The 18,048-nt window shown below is 40.5% G+C and overlaps 1 protein-coding gene across 6 annotated transcripts; it reads right to left on the minus strand.

The window, feature by feature from the left end:
- Nucleotides 1-7,942: 7,942 nt before the first annotated feature.
- On the minus strand, nucleotides 7,943-17,259 carry MSANTD4 (Myb/SANT DNA binding domain containing 4 with coiled-coils). Of its 6 annotated transcripts, none has more exons than XM_036324447.1 (5): nucleotides 17,163-17,258; nucleotides 16,113-16,198; nucleotides 15,493-15,594; nucleotides 10,905-11,503; nucleotides 7,943-10,557 (listed from the first exon to the last, which is right to left on the minus strand). In XM_036324447.1, exons 4-5 carry the CDS (start codon nucleotides 11,364-11,366, stop codon nucleotides 9,982-9,984), a joined length of 1,038 nt encoding a protein of 345 aa, XP_036180340.1. In that variant the 5' UTR covers nucleotides 11,367-11,503; nucleotides 15,493-15,594; nucleotides 16,113-16,198; nucleotides 17,163-17,258; the 3' UTR covers nucleotides 7,943-9,981. The 6 variants fall into 6 exon arrangements, with proteins under 6 accessions (XP_036180340.1, XP_036180339.1, XP_036180338.1 ...); XM_036324446.1 differs by having other exon boundaries at nucleotides 15,493-15,597; XM_036324445.1 differs by lacking the exon at nucleotides 15,493-15,594 and having other exon boundaries at nucleotides 17,205-17,259.
- Between the last annotated feature and the right edge of the window lie 789 nt (nucleotides 17,260-18,048).

Here is an 18,048-nt window from a genome sequence, read left to right on the forward strand (position 1 = left end):
AGGAAGGAAGGAAGGAAGAAGAAGAAAGGAGGAAGAAAGGGAGGAAGGAAGGAAGGAAGGAAGGAAGGAAGGAAGAAGGAAGGAAGGAAGGAAGGAAGGAAACAAGGGAGGAAGGGAGGAAGGGAGGAAGAGAGGAAGGGAGGGAGGTGATGAATTTTCTGATCCAATGAGAAGGTATTCCATGTAATTGTACCTAACTGTGGAAAAATTTGTTTAGCTAGAAAGATTGTCACAGGCAATTAAATAACCTAAAACAGGGTTTTGCTTTGGTTTTTAGTCATACTTCTAAAGATATCTTTCACTTAAATCTGAGTGAATTAGTGATGTAAAGTTAAGAAGTTACATTTCTTCTTTTCTTTTTTTTTTAAATATGTTTTTATTGATCTCAGAGAGGAAGGGAGAGGGAAAGAGAGATAGAAACATCAATGATGAGAATCATTGATCAGCTGCCTCCTGCATGCCCCCTAATTGAGGATTGAGCGTACACCCCAGGCATGTGCCCTTGACCGGAATGGAACCCAGGACCCTTCAGTCCCCAGGCCGACTCTCTGTCCACTGAGCCAAACTGACTAGGGCAAGAAGTTACATTTCTTATAGTTTTATTTCTATATTAGTTACAGTAGTATATGCTTAATTTTCTATATTTCTTATAAAACAATTTTGCTGAAAACAAAATTTAAATTTGACTTTACTAAAAAAAAGATATCTGGACTCGACTCCAATCTGAGGAAATGCTACAAAGCTAGGAAATGTACCTTTAAAACATTTATGTTTAAGTTAAAAACATTTAAGTTAAAACATTTAGTTCCATAAAGAGCTCAATTGCTAAGCAAACAAGATTACCACCTAGTGCAGAATTTCCTGATATACCCGGCAAAGCCAATTTTGGAGCTATATCAGCTAGTTAAAAGCATATAATGATCACATTTGAAAGATATGAAGACCCTTCAGGAGAACCATTTTGCCTCATTCAATTCAATAGCTACTAATTGAAAGTGCCAGCCACACTGTTCTTGCACTTGCTTTGGTGTTGGTTCTGGCTACTCCTTGGTCTCCATACCTGTCAATTGATTCCATTTCCCTAAAGCATAGCAGACAGTAGCTGTTCAATGTATATTTGTCAATGCATAAACACAACTTTATATATTGCCAGTATCAATGAAAAAACGTTCTAATAATTTTTCCAGAGAACAGAATAATGCTAATAGGAATAAGAATAAATTAAAGTAACATCCAGGGGAGTTTCTGTAAAGACAAATCAAAATTGTGCAGATTCATTTTCCTTATTAATATAATGCTGCGTGAAAAGTGTTCATGCACACTCATTAAGAGGTGGGCTAGAGTACTTAGGATTTGTAAAACCAAATGCAAATGTGATAGGTGGTGTGTTTATATATTTTCTAAACAGCTAGTACCAGTAGTCTTTTCAAAAAAAAAAAAAAAAAACTATTCTTTAAGAAACGGTTTTGATAAATTATTATAGAAAAGAGATGAGATTTAGAAATTGTATCTCAAAAAACAACAGAGAACTAAGTTATTTTCCATGAACTAGAAACAACCTGCTTGTTTATCTTGCTTTGATTTAATTTTCTTGGGGGGAAAAGTGGGCAGAGGATTAAGGAAAATTTAAAGTTAAGGGGAAAGGTAACATTAAGAAAGCAGAAAGCTGGGGGAAGGGCCATAGGTTTCCCTTGTGTGGCCAAAAGAATTTATAAGAACAGGGATGTTTAACGTACGATTTCCATTGTTAGGTGTGTAATGTTTGATGTATCCCTCTTCCCAGGGCCTGCATACCTCTGGGCTAAATTTTGCTACATCCCACAAACTGGTATTTGTGGTTGGATAAAAGCAGGGAATTAAGGCAAAAATTTTAAGTCCCATGTTTATGTTTACACTAAGCCAGCAATAACCTCAATAATATGTCTCCTTCTCACAGAAACGCAGAAATCTAGATTGGGACTTGTCCTTCCACATGGCAAAAAGAAAAGAAAAAAAAAGATTGATTTGACTTTTTTCTAGATCTGAAGCTGATGATAGGTTAAAAGGATATCTAGAATACATAACTGCTTTTAGCCACCTGTACTGATTGCAAAGTGTTCCAACAACAAAATAAGCATAAAACATGTCATTTTTTAATAACATATAAGATCATCAAGTAAATATTCTGTTAAATTATAATGCCTAAATTACAATGCTTGAGTGAAGGGGTTATTTAGGAGTTTGTAATCTTGTAATTTAAAAAACACAGAGTCTGTTTAAGTAGCAGATTACTGTGATTGCTTCCTCAGATTTCCTACATTTCACCAACACCCCTGAAAGTCCTAAATATTTAGGAATAACTGAACACTGTGTCAGTAGAAAGTTATTTCTGAAGTTGAATACGTCTGTAGTCATTGGCAATCAATGACTCAATGTACGATTGAGTGAAATGACTGACCTTGTGAATAAAGGAATGAGTGAATAAAGACCCTCTAAAGAAGTTAGTGAACCCGCCTGGTTGATAGTATGTCCTCAATAAATATTTGTAAAATGAATTTTAAAAATAAAATAAAAAATAAAGAAGTTATTGATCATTACCTACTTAGAAACTTCTGCCAGCTCTTTGAGCTGATTCCTTGCATAAATGTGGATGCTTTCGATGTTTTTTAAAAAAGAAGGTATTTGCAACAATTTAGGTCATATCTGCCTCCATCTAGAGATTTACCTAATCTTCCTTCAGCCACCTAAAACTGTTGCTGTGTCAAACTTACAAAATGTGGGAACTGATTAGTTCCATCCACCTGAGACTTCCTCAGAACCACAGTGCCCAACAATATTCTGTGTTTAACTCTATGCATAACAAAGACTGCCAGCATCATTAATCCAAGGTCACCACCGAGCAGGCCAGATCTTCTGAATCTTTGGGCCTCAGACCTGCACAAGAATTTTTGACACTTTGACTTGAGTGTCACTTGAAACTTTGAACCCTTTAGGCCTCCATCCATATCATTGTTGGTCACACCTCATGTTAAAATCATCCTAATAATCTCTCTCTCTCATCCCACATTCTCCTCCCAATACTTTTCTGCACTTCTTATCTTTCTCCAATTATTTCCCCACTGCTTCCCTCTGTCCCTGACCTTGCCACCATTCTTCTTACTGACTTCAATATAAAGTAAGGACATTTCCAACATCCTCAACCACTCCCCAGAGCCTTGTCCAATCTCCAGATGACATCATTCTTCCTGATTATATCAGTTCATACACTATAAATTTAGAAAGAAAAGGAGTGGCATTTCTTAAAATTACATCTTTGCTCCATGAATAAAAAACCCTCCTCTTTGTAACCATGCTGTAAAAATGGACTGCCTACTTGTCCATTCGGTTTTCTGACTTCTGTCTCATTGCTTTATATTTGTAAAGGACTGCGGCATTTGGCTAATTTTTTCTTTACACCCTAAGTTTTATCACCTTCAGCGACTTCAAGGTGAGTGCAGATGCTGTATTTAAGCCCTAGTCCTGCAGTTCCTTGATTCCCATTGATCTTAGTTAGTCCCTATCTTAAGTCACTCAGACCAGTAGACATGTAGCAGGCCATATTATTTACCTTGTCATCTTACTCCAGATGATGACTGAATTCTATCCTTCCTTTTTTACCCTAATCACTGAAAAGAGTGGCCTTTAATCCCTTATTTAACCCCTCTATTTTGTTCCATCACTTCACCAAAATGTCCTTCCCAAAGTCACCATTAACATCTTTCAGCCATATGAACTACACATTCTCAATATGGAACTAAGCCAATTAATCTTTTCATTCTTTAGTTTCTCCCCTAAGCCTGTTTCTTCCTTCTCAGTCTACTTTATGTTCCTCTTTTTCTTCAGCCAAAACTTACATGTTGATATTACTCAGGATTACCTTGTGCCCCTTTCTCTTCTCATAGGACCTATTTCACCTGGTTGATTTCACCATCATTAAATGTCTGCAATCGCCGAGACCGGTTTGGCTCAGTGGATAGAGCGTCGGCCTGCGGACTGAAAGGTCCCAGGTTCGATTCCGGTCAAGGGCATGTACCTGGGTTGCGGGCACATCCCCAGTGGGAGTGTGCAGGAGGTGGCTGATCGATGTTTCTCTCCCATCGATGTTTCTAACTCTCTATCTCTCTCTCCCTTCCTCTCTGTAAAAAATCAATAAAATATATTAAAAAAAAATGTCTGCAATCACCTATTTACATTATTAACTCAAAAATATCTAACTTCTAATCTAGTCCCATATATTCAATTTTCTACCGGTCATCTCTTTTTGACTTCTCAATTGCCACATGTCAAATTCCTCCTTTTTCACTCTACATCTTTACCTCTTCTTGTAATTCCTGTCTCAGTGACTGGCACAACCATTTATCCAATCTCCCAAATTAGAAACATGAAAATCATTCTAAAACCCCTTTTCTTCATTATTCTCACATCCAATGAATCGACATCTTAAATTTCTTTTATCTCCCAAATATTTCTTTACTCTATTCCCTGCTCTTCATCCATATTATGACTGATTTAAGTCAATGGCTCATAATTCCTCACTGTTGTCATAATTGTCTAATAGGTCTTGCTCCTTGCCTCACATATCCCCTTTTAGTCCATTTTCTATATGTCGGCCAGAGTGATTATCCTAAAATACAAATAACTCTCCTGAGTCAGTATATAAATAGTAATTGAAGTCACTGGAACGGTTGAGCATCTAGGTAAAAAGTAGAGATCGATAGTTTCCAAACAGTGTGCATGAGAATCAACTGAAGAACCTATTTAAAACATAGATTATTGGGCCCCACCCCAGTTTCTGATTAAGTAAGTGTGATGGTTAGTTTTGTGTTAACTTGGTTAAGAGTTTAGGAACCTCATAGTTCAGAAGTCTGACATCAAGGTGTCAGCAAGGTTACTTCCTTCTAGAAGCTGAAGGATAATCTGTTCCATGCCTCTCTCCTACCTTCTGGTCATCGCTAGCAAGGGCATTCCTTTGATTACAATTGCATCACTCCAATCTGCATCTATCTCCACAAATTCTCCCCTGTGTGCCATTCCCGTATCTAAATCTCTCCCTCTCATGAAGACACTAGTCATTGGATTGAGGGTCCACAATGATCCAGTAAGACCTTGATGACATCCATAAATACTATTTCCAACTAACATTACATTCAAGTGCCTACCTTTGGAACTTCAACATATCTTTTTAGGACAGAGTTCAACCCACAGCACATGGTTTTGGAGAGTGGAGGAGGACAGACTAAAGAGCCACAATAAGGTTGGCAGGCAGTGTTGAGAGCCCAGAAGGGACTGAGAATTTAAAATAAAGCCAATCTGCATTGGTATGTGAGTGAAATGGTGATCATGGAATTTGAGGTGGGGGGGGAAAAAAAGTTATGAAAAGGCAAACTGTAAGGGGAGTTGGACTTCAAGTCCTAAGGATGATGAACACTAGCAACAAGTTGGGAAGCTTGGGGATTATAGTCCCTGAGTTGGTGTTTGAATTTGTCATTATAGAGAGAGGTGGCTTGGTCAAGAATACTGAGACAGTGTTTGAGATGGAAGTGGGAGAGGTGAAAGGGGTGATGAGTACACAGAACTAAGTGGCCAAAGCTTTTAAGGACTCTTCACCTGGACACCAAATTCCCTGGGAACTTCCTAGGATTACCAATGGCAGAGATGAGTCAATGAATGTGACCAAGAACAGTAATGAAAAGAATGCAATGATTTTGGGTGTTCACTTCAAAGGTGCAAGAGTGATTTTTGTTTTTCCAATTTTTTATTGATAGTATTACAGATATATTATCTCCTATTCCCTCCCCCGCCCCCCAGCCTATTTACCCCCACTGCCAGGTCTTCACTACCCTATTGCCCATATCCATGGGCTATGCATATAAGTATACAAGTTTTTTGGTTTATCTCTTCTCATCCTCTCAACCCCACATCGAGGTATGTCAGTCTGTTCCATGCCTGCAAGGATTTTTTGTTTGCCTTTTTTAAAAAATAAATAAATAAATAAAGGAATGAAGGAGCAATGATTTAGAAATGGCATAGGAAGCAGAGAGCCTAAAGCCAACAACTGATTCTGGGTCTCATAGGAGGGCACCAGAGTACATAGCTAATATATTTGAATTAAAATCCTTGTCACTCTTTTTATTTGTAGAATCATCAAGAGAAACATTAGATCTGGGTCAGAATGCAGATCATGTTTAAATGGGAAAGAGAATCCTCCAAATGGTAGTTACCTCTGGGAATGCAAGGCCATGCCAGTCCACTTCTGGGTCAAGTGCCAATAGCACAGCCAATGGTACAGTCACGATACACACTTGGCCAGGGCCCATACCTATGGTCTAGGACAGGGTTGGGCAACCCCTGGCACGCGTGCCAAACATGGCACACCAGTAACTTTTGCTGGCACGCGAAACCTTCTCTTATAATCTTCCATTTAAAATTTTTTTCTTAATATCAACTTTTTTATTTTTCAGATAAATTCAGTGTAGGTGCATCTTAGATAAATAATTTTACATAACAAGTTATCTTAAAGACACATGGATTGACGGGAGAGGGGAAGAGCAATTTCTATGCCTCTGCCTTAACTCTCCCTGCCTTCCTAGATCTGACCAGTGTTTTGGTTTCATTCACATATGCTTGTGAATCTTTGTTCTCAGTGATGAATTTTGTTAAGTCTCGTAATAGGAGTAGCCTGAGGGATGAAAGTAGTAGCTCGTGCATCTCTCTGAAGGTCACGAAATATAAACCTGATGTAAAATCTCTGTCATCAGTGATGCAGCAGCAAAAGTCCCATTGATAATATCAAACGGAGTCATAAAGTTTTCTGTCGGACCATCAGTGTACATGTATACATTAAAAAATAAATGTATTTTTCATCATCATATACTGTGTTTTTGTCGCTTGAATGAATTTTATTATTTCTTCAAGGTTCTTCACATACGTACACCTTAAGCGATATCAAGTAGGCGTAGCATGTTCTCAAAAAATTAGGGTTGGCACGCAGAAGAATTTTGAGTCAGAGATTTTGCTGGTTTTGGCACGCACTCACAAAAAGGTTGCAAACCCCTGGTCTAGGAGCAGTGTTCAGACAAGTGGGGAATGAGACATAAGCTGAGCAGACTGATGTTGACTTTAACATTTTTATTCAAGTTCCCTATGGAGACTTTGGAAGACATACCAATACCAATTTCATATGATAAAATATTCCTATTCAGCAAAGTTCATTTCCGTGTTTTAAAATTATGGTAGAGAATGGCAGAAATGGTCACGTCCCTGGGTCGGAAAAAGCTTTGCTCTGCTGATTGCCACACGAGGATACGGTCAAGGAAAGCAACACGATCAAAGAAAGATTAATGGAATATTTGGAGAGCAGCTTCACAGACATTTAATCATGTTGGTACGAGAAAATCTTAAAGGAGGCAAAGAACATTTGAGGACTTTCTACAGAAAGGAATGGGAGACTCATTTTAGGTAGAACACATTTGCAATATCACTAAGTTGCTCTCAAGTTTTAAACTGCATTTCATATACTCACGCTATTATTCCACACATGGTGAGAGTCGAGCATGGCAGGTGTTTGATGTAATAGAGACTAGAACAGTGAGGCTGAGACTGCTGTCCACATCACCCGGCAGGTCAAGTGGATCTGGGACTGGACCCCCATCTTTCCAGTGCTCTGCCCCTCTTCCACTTCATGCCGCTTACTCTCAGGACATGGTAAGAGCAGTATTTTGGGGAAATCTATTCTGGAAGTGTCATACGGGGGGATTAGGAAGGAAGGAGCTGAGACAGGAGGCTGCTGCAAAACAGGTTGCAAATGCCACAGGTGAGGTTGGAGGAGGTTGATCAGAAGCATCAGAAGACAAGACAGGACTTGATCAACCACCTGGGTAGAATGAGGAAGGCAAAAAAAACTATAAAGCAGAGACAAGGCAGGTATCATTAAGCCCATTTTATAGAGGAGGAAATCAAATCACAGACAAGTTAAATGACTTTCACAAGTAGTATGTGGCAAAGCTACAACACATAACTACACCTCCAAACTTTCACTACAACTTCTCCATAGAGCTCTTACACTAAAATCTTGGGTCAGGATTAATGTCATTTTTCAGATATTTAATTAATTAAACTGATGAGGCACTGTTTCTTATAAAAGGAGGCATAAGATGACTTAGCTGAAGGGTTGTTCTGAGGATTAATAAAATAATGTATGAAAAGCAGGAAGCATAGTGCCTAACACAAATGTTAGGTCCCCTGCCCCCATTCACCGTGATAAGGTTCTCTTCCAAGCTGGATAACCTCTACCCTCACAGCCTCACATGAAATGATAAGCTTCCAGAGAGTTAGTATAGGCAAATTTTATTTCTAGAGTAGAAGCATTTATTTCAGTTATAGAAAAATAACACTATGTCAAGTCAAGGTAACTAAGCAGAAGTCTATTTTTCCTTGTGTACCCATACTCCGATATCACATATGGTTTCAAGACATTCTTAAATTAACAAGGAACAAACGTAGAATCAAGACAATATCTGTCAACAAAAGGGAAATATATATATTAAAGCTACACATCAGCCCTGGAAATCAGAAAATACAAAGTGATCTCGTGCAGTGATTCTCAACTTTGGTGTGTATCAGAATCACCTGGCTTGTGGAAAAGGACTTCAGGGGGCTGAACGCAAATCACCAGGTTAAGCAAAAGCCCTTGGTCTCAGAATATCAGACCTAAGGGACTGAAGATATAAACTTTGTTCCTCAGGAAGGAGCAAAGACAAAACACACTGCAATATATGAGATCAGCCCTTCATTCAGTGTGTGACTTCTCTGAGCCTCAATTAAGGAATATTAGGTACTACCCTCAAGAACTGTTCTACAGTTTAGGTCAGACAGTGCTTCCCTAATTCATAACACACAGCTACTATTATCATTATTTCATCATCATCATGATGATTCAGAGGACATTCTCTCCCACCCCTACACCCAAATAACTATTATTTATTTTAAAAATCAAATAACCACTCACTGAGTTCAAGCTCATGGACTACTGGTACCGTTTTTACATTGGCATCATTTTTACTAGCTTCAACCATTCACTTACTTTAAGACTTCAGTACGTGGTTGAAATGACAATTTTACATTGGAAAGGGATTCAAAGAAGACAGGGAACTAAAGCTTAAAAAGTGTGTGTTGCTTCTAAAGCACCAATAGTTAGATGAATGAACTATTTTTCAAAGTAACTCATTTTGGAGAATCACTGATGTTCCCTGTATTGTTTCTGAATCGGGTTATTTATAGATGGAAACATGGAAATAAAATATCTGTAATTTTCATCACTTCCTAAATGCTATATACTACACAGTTATGTTTCATAGTTACTAGTAAAGTTTGTTGGCCATTTAAGTAACTACCCACACAAATATCTGAGGTTTAATATTCTGAAACTATACAACAAGCCACAGAGGTGCAGTCAGACTGGGAGAGGGCTTCTCCCCTCAGTGACACTGACATTTCTGTTGGACAATTCTTTCTGTGGTGGGTTATCGAGCGCACTGCCAGATGTAGGCATCCCTGGCCTCTACCCACGACATGCCAACAGCAACGCCCCACGTCCCAGTTCTGGCAACCAAAAACTGCCAAACATCCACTGGGGGCAAAAATCATCCCCAGCTGAGAATCACTGAGCTAGAATTTTACGCAGACATGACTGTAAACTGAGTGCACAGATTCTACACACTATGTAATGTCACTACTTTACAGAGTACAGCGCAATAGCTCCTGCTATGCTGTCTATGCTAGGGCACATAATTTTTATATAATACACTATTAAGCATACAGTTACCCACATACAACTATCTTTTTCCTATGGAAACACTGACATTAAACGGGGAAAAACAGCTAATCCTGCGACCATTTTCGTATCACCTGATACAGAGAAAAACCTATGGTTTACAAACACTTGCTAGTGGAGACCTAGAGAAATCACTGCAAGTGTCCTTCCTTCTGAATTCGGAGTCTCTCTTTCTCTACTTGTAAGCGCTCCTTTTCAATCTGCAGCTTCTCCGATTCAAATTTCAAAAACTGCAGCCTATCTTTTTCCAGTTGCAAGCGTTCTCTCTCGAGTTTTAACTTCTCTGTTTCTATGTCCTGTGGTTGAAGTAGGGGCTTTTCTCCTTGACCGAGTTCGTTTTCCAAAGCCGGTTTCTCCGCGTTGACTATCTGTAACCTGAGCTTCTCTCTCTCGATCTGCAGCCGCTCCTTCGCCAGCTGCAGCCGCTCGTGCTCCATGTCTAAGTGCCGCAGCCGCTCTTTCTCGATCTGCAGGCGCTCCTTTTCGACCTGCAGTCTTTCGGCCTCGATATCCAGCCGTCGCTTTTCCAACTCCAGCTTCTGTTTCTCTATGTTTACAAGCAAATGGGGCTCATCATAGGCAGATCTAGATGGTGTTGAGTTAAGAGTAAAAAACTCATCGATGTGAGGGAAGTCAGGAAGTTCATTTTCCCTCCGGGAATCTGGTATGACCGATGACAGTATTTCCTCCTCCTCCTCGATCTCAAACTAAAAGAAAAAAGCAATTTTCAGTATTATTTCTATCTCATGATTGTTATCTGTCTAAATATTTCTTAAAATCTTTTTGTACTGTTTGAGGACATAAAACCATTTCCTTTGCATTTTGAATAATTTTGCAATGAGTTAGCTGATGTCACTAACAGATAATTGAGAGAAGTATATTTAGGGGAGAAGAAAGAGATTAATGATATAAAGAAAATGAAATGAGTTTATATTCTATTTTGAAGTCAGCTTGAAAATCCGAGAGCTTCTGAACTGCTGCTGGACTATAATGAACTCACACATCAGAGCTGAAGAAATTAAACGAATAAAAGGGCTCACAGGCTATTACTTACCTCAGGACTCTGGGGATCTCTTTCCTCCTCTTCCACTTTGACCTCAGTTAAGGAGCCACCTGCATCCCTGAAATCTGCCACATTCTGCCAATCGAAATTTGCTTCGTTTCGGAATCCAATCTTTTCATCTATCTCTTCAGTAAGAGAGTCATCTAAATCAGACGAAGGAAGGGGAAACCCAGAACCAACCAGCTTCATGTTCGCTTTCATCCTCTTTCTCTTCATCAGTGCGCGCCAGTCGAGGTACCTCCTTTTCACTTCGGTGCCTGTCCTCTGCTCTCCTTCTCCCACGGCATTCACACACTGTGCGATCTCCTCCCAAGCCATGCGCTTCATCACGTTAATTGTTGTGTTGAGTTGCTTGGAAAAAATGACTTCTTTCCTTTTTGTAATTTCTTTCAAAAGAGTCTGAGTTTCTTGAACACTAAAGTTGCTTTTCCTTTTCCTTTTCAACTGCTTCATATTTCTAACTTAAATGAAGTGTTTAATGTAAGAGAAGATAGGATTAGAATTTTAGGAATGCTACAAAGTACAAAAATCAAGGTACTTCGTTTAAATCAGTTTCTGTTCCATAGCAGCAAAGGCAGGCTGGATAATTCCTAGAGAAAAAAAGTAAAATCAGTCAACCTGTAACTTCTGCAATGTACTTCAACCCACTCAGCTATATACATTTTTTTAAACCCTCTTAATATGGCTCAAAACTGCCTACGTTTACTTCTGCCCTGCCAGTACCATCTTCTCACCTGGGCTTCTGTAATGATTCCTAACTAATTGGTAATATTCACTCTTGATCTACTTCCTACTTCTCCAGCTCCTTCTCCCCAATCCATCCTCTCGAGTCCAACTACACGTGTAGGGCCTTCTTTTAGTCACCCTTTCTCACGCAGCTTTCCCTGTCCAGGGCATGTGTGCACACTGTTCGCCCTGCCTAGGAAATGGACCGCTCTCTTCTTGGCCTACTAGTTCCTCCTCATGCTGCAGCTCCCGGACTAGACATCTGTTCCTCAGTGAAACTTTCCTTGGCAAGTCAAATCGCTGCAACGAAAGCTATGACTACGCACCTTCCTTCCTTGTCTTCGCTAAATGTCACATTTGTGTTAACATGCAGCCAAGTCTCTCCCCATTTCACTAGAAGTTTCATGAGGGTGGCAGGGTTCTGCTCACCATCACCTTCCCTGAGTCTCACAGAGTTTCTGGCACACGGCAGACATAGCATAAATAATTTTTTAATGAATGAATGAGCCAATTTGTCAAAATGACCACTAGTCTGAGATATCAAAAAGAAAAAATTCAGACTCTGTAGAATAAATTTAGAGGCACACTAAAAGGCTGGCTAAAAAAATCCATAAAATTCAGAAACAACTATAGACAATGTAATTTAATCAGAGAAATGACAACTACTTATATTTTACTATTTCTCAAATGAAAACTCATTTTTAGGTTTTACTTCAAATTCACTCATTGGTTACTGTGACAGAGCTGACTCACAAAGAGGTTGGGATGAGAATGCTAAGGCCCTTCCAGCTCTATCGTCATGTGATCATAAGCATTTCCTACCAACATGAAAAAAAACCCACACCAAATATCCACTAAGTAATCCCACCACAGCATGGAATGTGCAATACCAGCATTTCTATTTATGAACTAAAATTCAGAAGTTACATAATTTGTTCACTAAACAAAGACAGTTACATACAATTATATCCTGATTCCCTTAGGTTACATCTCCTTCCACTTTATTAGCAGCAGCTTGTGATCCCTAAATCTTAGAAATCACTGCTAAGTTTTGAGATTCAACTATTTTAGTAGATTTTCTAAAAGAGCAGCTTCTAATATATGTGAAAGGTTCTGATAAAGTTCTGTGTATAGGCAGGCAGAAAAACACTTCAAAGCTTCAACCAGGTAGGTTTCACTCTACCATGGTTTCTTCTCTCAAATATTTTAGTATCGGCCCATTTAAAATTCTTATTAATGTAAAAAATATTTCTCTAGTATTGGCAATTCAAATAATATCTCCTACTGAAGCAAAACATAACAACTGAGTAAGGCTAACTAAAGTTAATTGAAAAGTGCACACATATATTTTATCATTGTTTGAGTCTTTTCTGTTTAGGACTTAAAAGTGAATGCAAATTCCTTATGTCTAAACTCAAATAAAAAGGTATTTTTTATTACAATTTTACTAAACTTTTACACAATGTTTCCTTTTCAAGTTCCCAGTAATCTTCGTTTAACTGACTCTATGTATGTAATAACATCACCAAAAAGATGCCATTCACTATTTTTTTGTTTCCAATTATTCATGTGACATAATTATATAAACTGCCACTTGCTGCTGAAATGGAGGAGAGAGAACTAAAATTTCAAAAGAGCAGAAAGTGAACTCTCAAAAAATCATTGTCAATTTCACACTCCTATAAAAAGGGCAAAGCATTCAAAAACAAAAAAGACTGCAAGCCAATCAATTCTAATGTAGACTTCCAGCCCAGCCAGTGTGGCTCACTGGTTGAGCATCCACCGATGAACCAGGAGATCACTGTTTGATTTCCAGTCAGGGCACATGCCTGGGTTGCGGGCTCCATCCCCAGGAGGGGGCATGCAGGAGGCAGCCAATCAATGTTTCTCTCTCTCATTGATGCTTCTATCTTTCTATACTTCTTCCTTCCTTGCTCTTTAAAAATCAATTTAGCCTGGCTGGCGTGGTTCAGTGGTTGAGCATTGACCTATGAACCAGATGGTCACGGGTTTGATTCCCAGTCGGAGCACATGCCTGGGTTGCAGTCTTAATCCCCTGTAGGAGTGCAGGAGGCAGCCAATCAATGGTTCTCTCTTATCATTGATATTTCTCTCTCTCTTCCCTCCCTTCCTTTCTGAAATCAATAAAAATATATATATTTTTAAAAATCAATTTAAAAAATTTTAAAAAAAGAAACAAGTAAAAATTATTATTTTATTTAACCTAATATAGCAAAATACTATCATTTAAATAATCAATATAAAAAGTAATGCAGATATTTTACTTTTTCATTGTTTTCAAAATCCAATGGGTATTTTACACTACATTTTACAGTAAAATTTGGACTAACCACACATAGATTTATGTGGCTACTGGCTATTGTATTAAACAGCACAGTTCCAGCGTTCATGATCCCTGCCTCAGGACTATCATAATGCATCCCTTTAGCCCACCCTCCCAACTCTCAGGGTCTCTGCTCTATTGTCTGGCCAATGACTACTTATCCTCGGCCCTTGGCTTAAATGTCTGTTCAAGATGCCTTCACTTTCATCCCCTCTAACGTCTTTGCTACATGCTTCCACTATCAAGTTGTATTATAATCATTTATTTTACATTAGAAGCAATAAGGGATCACAGAAGACTATAGTACTCCAGCTATTAATTTATAATCTTATAAAACATTGTACATAAAAAATTTACATAAAAAATTATAATGAAGACTACAAACTGGAAGTTGTGATGTGAATACAGACTGCCTAGGCTTGTATGTTAATTCTCCCATTTACTAGCTCTGTGTGCTTAAGCAAATTACTTAACCTTTTAAACTTATTTCCTCATCTATAAATAGGAAAAAGAGTGAATTAATACGCATGATGTTTTGATGATTAAAAGAGATAATCCAACTAAGAATCTTACAATGCCTACGATATAGTAAGCCCTCAACAAATACCATCTATTAGCCATTTCCTAGTACAGTGTCTGGATACAGTAAGCAAATGTTTCATTACTGGATGAATGCGAATATATAAAAAGTGCAACAAGAGAAGTACTAACAAAATACACTGGGTGTTCAGAAAAAGTAGACATGTTTGGTGGGATCAAGGATGTGAGAAGAAATCAGCATTTGATTTGGATCTTATAAAACAAAAAGACTCATCAGAGACAAAGAAACTAGGTTGGGGCCGAATGTCAATAAATCTGTAATGCTGGCTTACTAAGACCTTTTACTCTGCTAGAGAACTTACTACAAGAGACAAATATATCTATGAGAGTTCATGTATATTTTTGAAATTCAAGCAGGTTACCTTCTATATGGAGGCAATGTTACTGTACTAATATATAAACTGTAATACATAAAATATAATAAATATATAATAAACAATGATTACAGTTGTCAAGAGAATCCTAATTTATGCAGAGATGCATCCTCAGATTTCGCTGCTCTTAGGCTCTGAGATCAGTTTAGTAATCGGACTCTGGTAAACTTATCAGCACCTGGCAGAAATCAGAGTCCTCTTAAAACTATGCCTCAATCAACATGTTTTTACAATTTGGCAGCACTGTTACTCGCATGTCCTATCTTTTCCCAAGGATTTGTAGCTCCACGCCTCTATCTTACAAAAGCGGTATCCCCTTTGTCCCTAACTGTTCTACATTAAACGGATGGACTATTTCACTGACCAAATGCACTTTAACACACATATTTAACTTTACCGAAATTGACATTAGTATCTTGGCTTTCTCGTCAGTCATGGCTTAGCTGTATAAAAATCCTTTGATATCTTCTGATTAACAGTAGAAAGCACCTGAAGTTTAAATTTGGTAGCTATGCTTGCAGGGATCGAAACTAACCTTTATTTCCATCTCTGTGGTGTGTTTGTTTTCCTATCCTCTCCTTCACATTTTGGTATTCATATAACAGAGCTTGAGTTTTCTCTCATCCATCATCCAATTCTTCTTTTAAAAAATATTTTTTAATATATTTTATTGATTTTTTACAGAGAGGAAGGGAGAAACATCGATGAGAGAAACATTGATCAGCTGCCTCCTGCACAACCCCCACTGGGGATGTACCCGCCACCAAGCTACATGCCCTTGACCGGAATCGAACCCGGGGCCCTTCAGTCCGCAGGCCGACGCTCTATCCACTGAGCCAAACAAGTCAGGGCATCATCATTCAATTCTTTACTCAAAAATATTTGTTGAGCTCCTACTATGTGCCAGGCACATATTCTTGGTCCTGGGTATATAACGCCTCATAAAATGTGAGAAGATGCCGCTTTAGATGTCAAACGCTATCCCTTTTAAATCGGTGGCCTTCCCTGTCTTTACAGAAGGGAAATCGGTAGTGGCACCCTCTAAAAATTCATACATCTTCCATGCTCGGCCCCAGCGAACAGCCATTTTCCTGAATCCAATCTCACAATCGTCCTTTACTGGTTGGAAGTAGGTAGAATAAGTGGTTCACTTACGTAATCCTTTTGAAGATGATGTGCCGCCCATGGCACAGTAGAACTGGGCAGTTTTTCTCAAGGACTAACACTTGAGAAGGAAGTTCCTACATATTGCATAACAAGACAGAATTAAAGATCTGAGGAAAGCCAGGCAGTAAATTCTGGGTCCAAAAAAAAAAAAAATTGGGGGGTGGGCAAATTCATTAGGCTATTCAAGAAAAAAAAGCATCACAAAATCTACAAGCTTCCCCCACCTGCCCCGCCACCCCGACCACCACGCAGGACAGCGGTTTTCAATCAGTGCGCCGGGGTACACCGATGTGCAGCAGGAATTTTTAAAGCATGAAATACCTGCCTAGCCAAGGGCACCCACCTCTTTTCCTTTACATTGTCCATTTTTAAACTATGACAGCCAATTCAATAGTAGACATCAAAATTATCTCTCTTTTTTTTTTTTGTCAAATCGGCGAAAAATACATATATTTTTTGGTGTGCCCCAGAATTTTGGTAAATAGTTTACGTGTGCCATGAGGTGCAAAGGGCTGAAAATCGCTGCAATTCACTACCTTGCTAAATAAAACGCTCTCCTCGAAAACTTGCAGTGGGGAAATAACTGAAGTTTCCTTAAGGTCGCCGGATACCCGGTTAACAAAGTGCCCCTCGCTCCCTCCCGCCGCTTCCCCGGGGACCGCCCGGCGACAGCCCCGGGAAGATGCGGCACTGAATCCCCAGGAGGCCTCGGAGCCGGGAGTCGCACCTGCCTGGGTCACAGCGCTGCGGCTGCACCCGTGGGAGACGGGGCACCCAGGGAAGACAGCCTCGCTCCCGATACTCAGTTAGCGCCCCGACCCGCTGCCCGTCAACTTCTGCAGCCTCGCTGGTTCCAGCAGCAGCCCGGGCCCGCCCCGCCCCGCCCCGCCCTCCGGGTCAGGCTGCAGCCACGACCCGTGCTTCTCCCCGGCGTCGTAGTCCCGCTACGCCGCAGAGCCCGGACAGAGCCGGCCGCGGGGCAACCCAGCCGCCTGCCGCTGACCCCGAGGGCGCCTTCCCCGCTGCGAGGACACCAACCGTCTGCGGAGCTGCCGCCTCCCCCGGGTCGGAGCCACACACCTGCGACCCCGAGGCACCTCCGCCCCGCCGCTTCTCAGGGGGCTAGGAAAAAAGATGCTTCATTGATTCCCCGCCCTCCTGCTTCGCCCGTCCCCTTACCACCACCCATTGGCTGGCGCGGCTGCCACTCGTCGGGTGCGGCTCGTCTATTGGCCCGGAGGGTCCTGCCTTTCTGGCTGACGGCCCGCCCCGGGTCTGGCCTCACAATGGGAGACGGGTCCCAAACCGGTTCCGGGTTAGTGCCCTGGAATCCCTCCCCCGTGACTCGCGGCCTCCCGCCCTGCGCTCAGGCGTTGGCGCGCAGCTCTGTCAGTCAAGTGCGCTCTAGGACAGGATTGGGCCTCAGCGATCAGCCGGCCGCGCGGTTCCGCCTGGCTGGGTCGCTCGCCGCTCCCTCTCCAAACTCGGCTTTCGTCCTTGACCCTCAACTTTTAAAAGGGCGAAGAGCAAGTAGGACCCTTGCTCCGCCTCCGCGGGTGCCTAGCCCGGCATCACCTTCTGCTCAAACTACTGCAGCCTAGTCTGGCCTCAGCCATGTCTCTGGGGTTTCCCTTGCCAAGGTCGCCAGTGTTTTCCTTAGGGCTAAATCTAGGCATCACTCCTCGGTCCTTATTTTTATTTGACTTGACGCCTCAAAAAACATTTGACTTGTTGACTGTTTCTTCATGGTTTTCCACAATACGTGCTTCTCCCCCCGGGTTTTCCTCCCTCTAGGTCTTCTTTTCTTTTTGTTTAATATTTTTAAAATACTTTTATTCGGGGTGTTTGGAGAGCAGAGGGATGGGATGCATTGATCCTTTGCCTCCTGCACGCCACCTGCCGGGGATGGAGATGGGCATGTGCC

Source organism: Myotis myotis, unplaced genomic scaffold, assembly GCF_014108235.1.
Source record: "Myotis myotis isolate mMyoMyo1 unplaced genomic scaffold, mMyoMyo1.p scaffold_m19_p_10, whole genome shotgun sequence".
In the NCBI taxonomy this organism is placed as follows: domain Eukaryota; kingdom Metazoa; phylum Chordata; class Mammalia; order Chiroptera; family Vespertilionidae; genus Myotis; species Myotis myotis.

Bases quoted from the DNA above. Each gene is read 5' to 3' on its own strand.
- MSANTD4 (XM_036324445.1), bottom strand. From the start codon at position 11,366: ATGAAGCAGTTGAAAAGGAAAAGGAAAAGCAACTTTAGTGTTCAAGAA. The intron at 10,558-10,904 runs GTAAGTAATAGC...TTTTTCTTTTAG, and splicing joins GAGATCCCCAGAGTCCTGAG to TTTGAGATCGAGGAGGAGGA.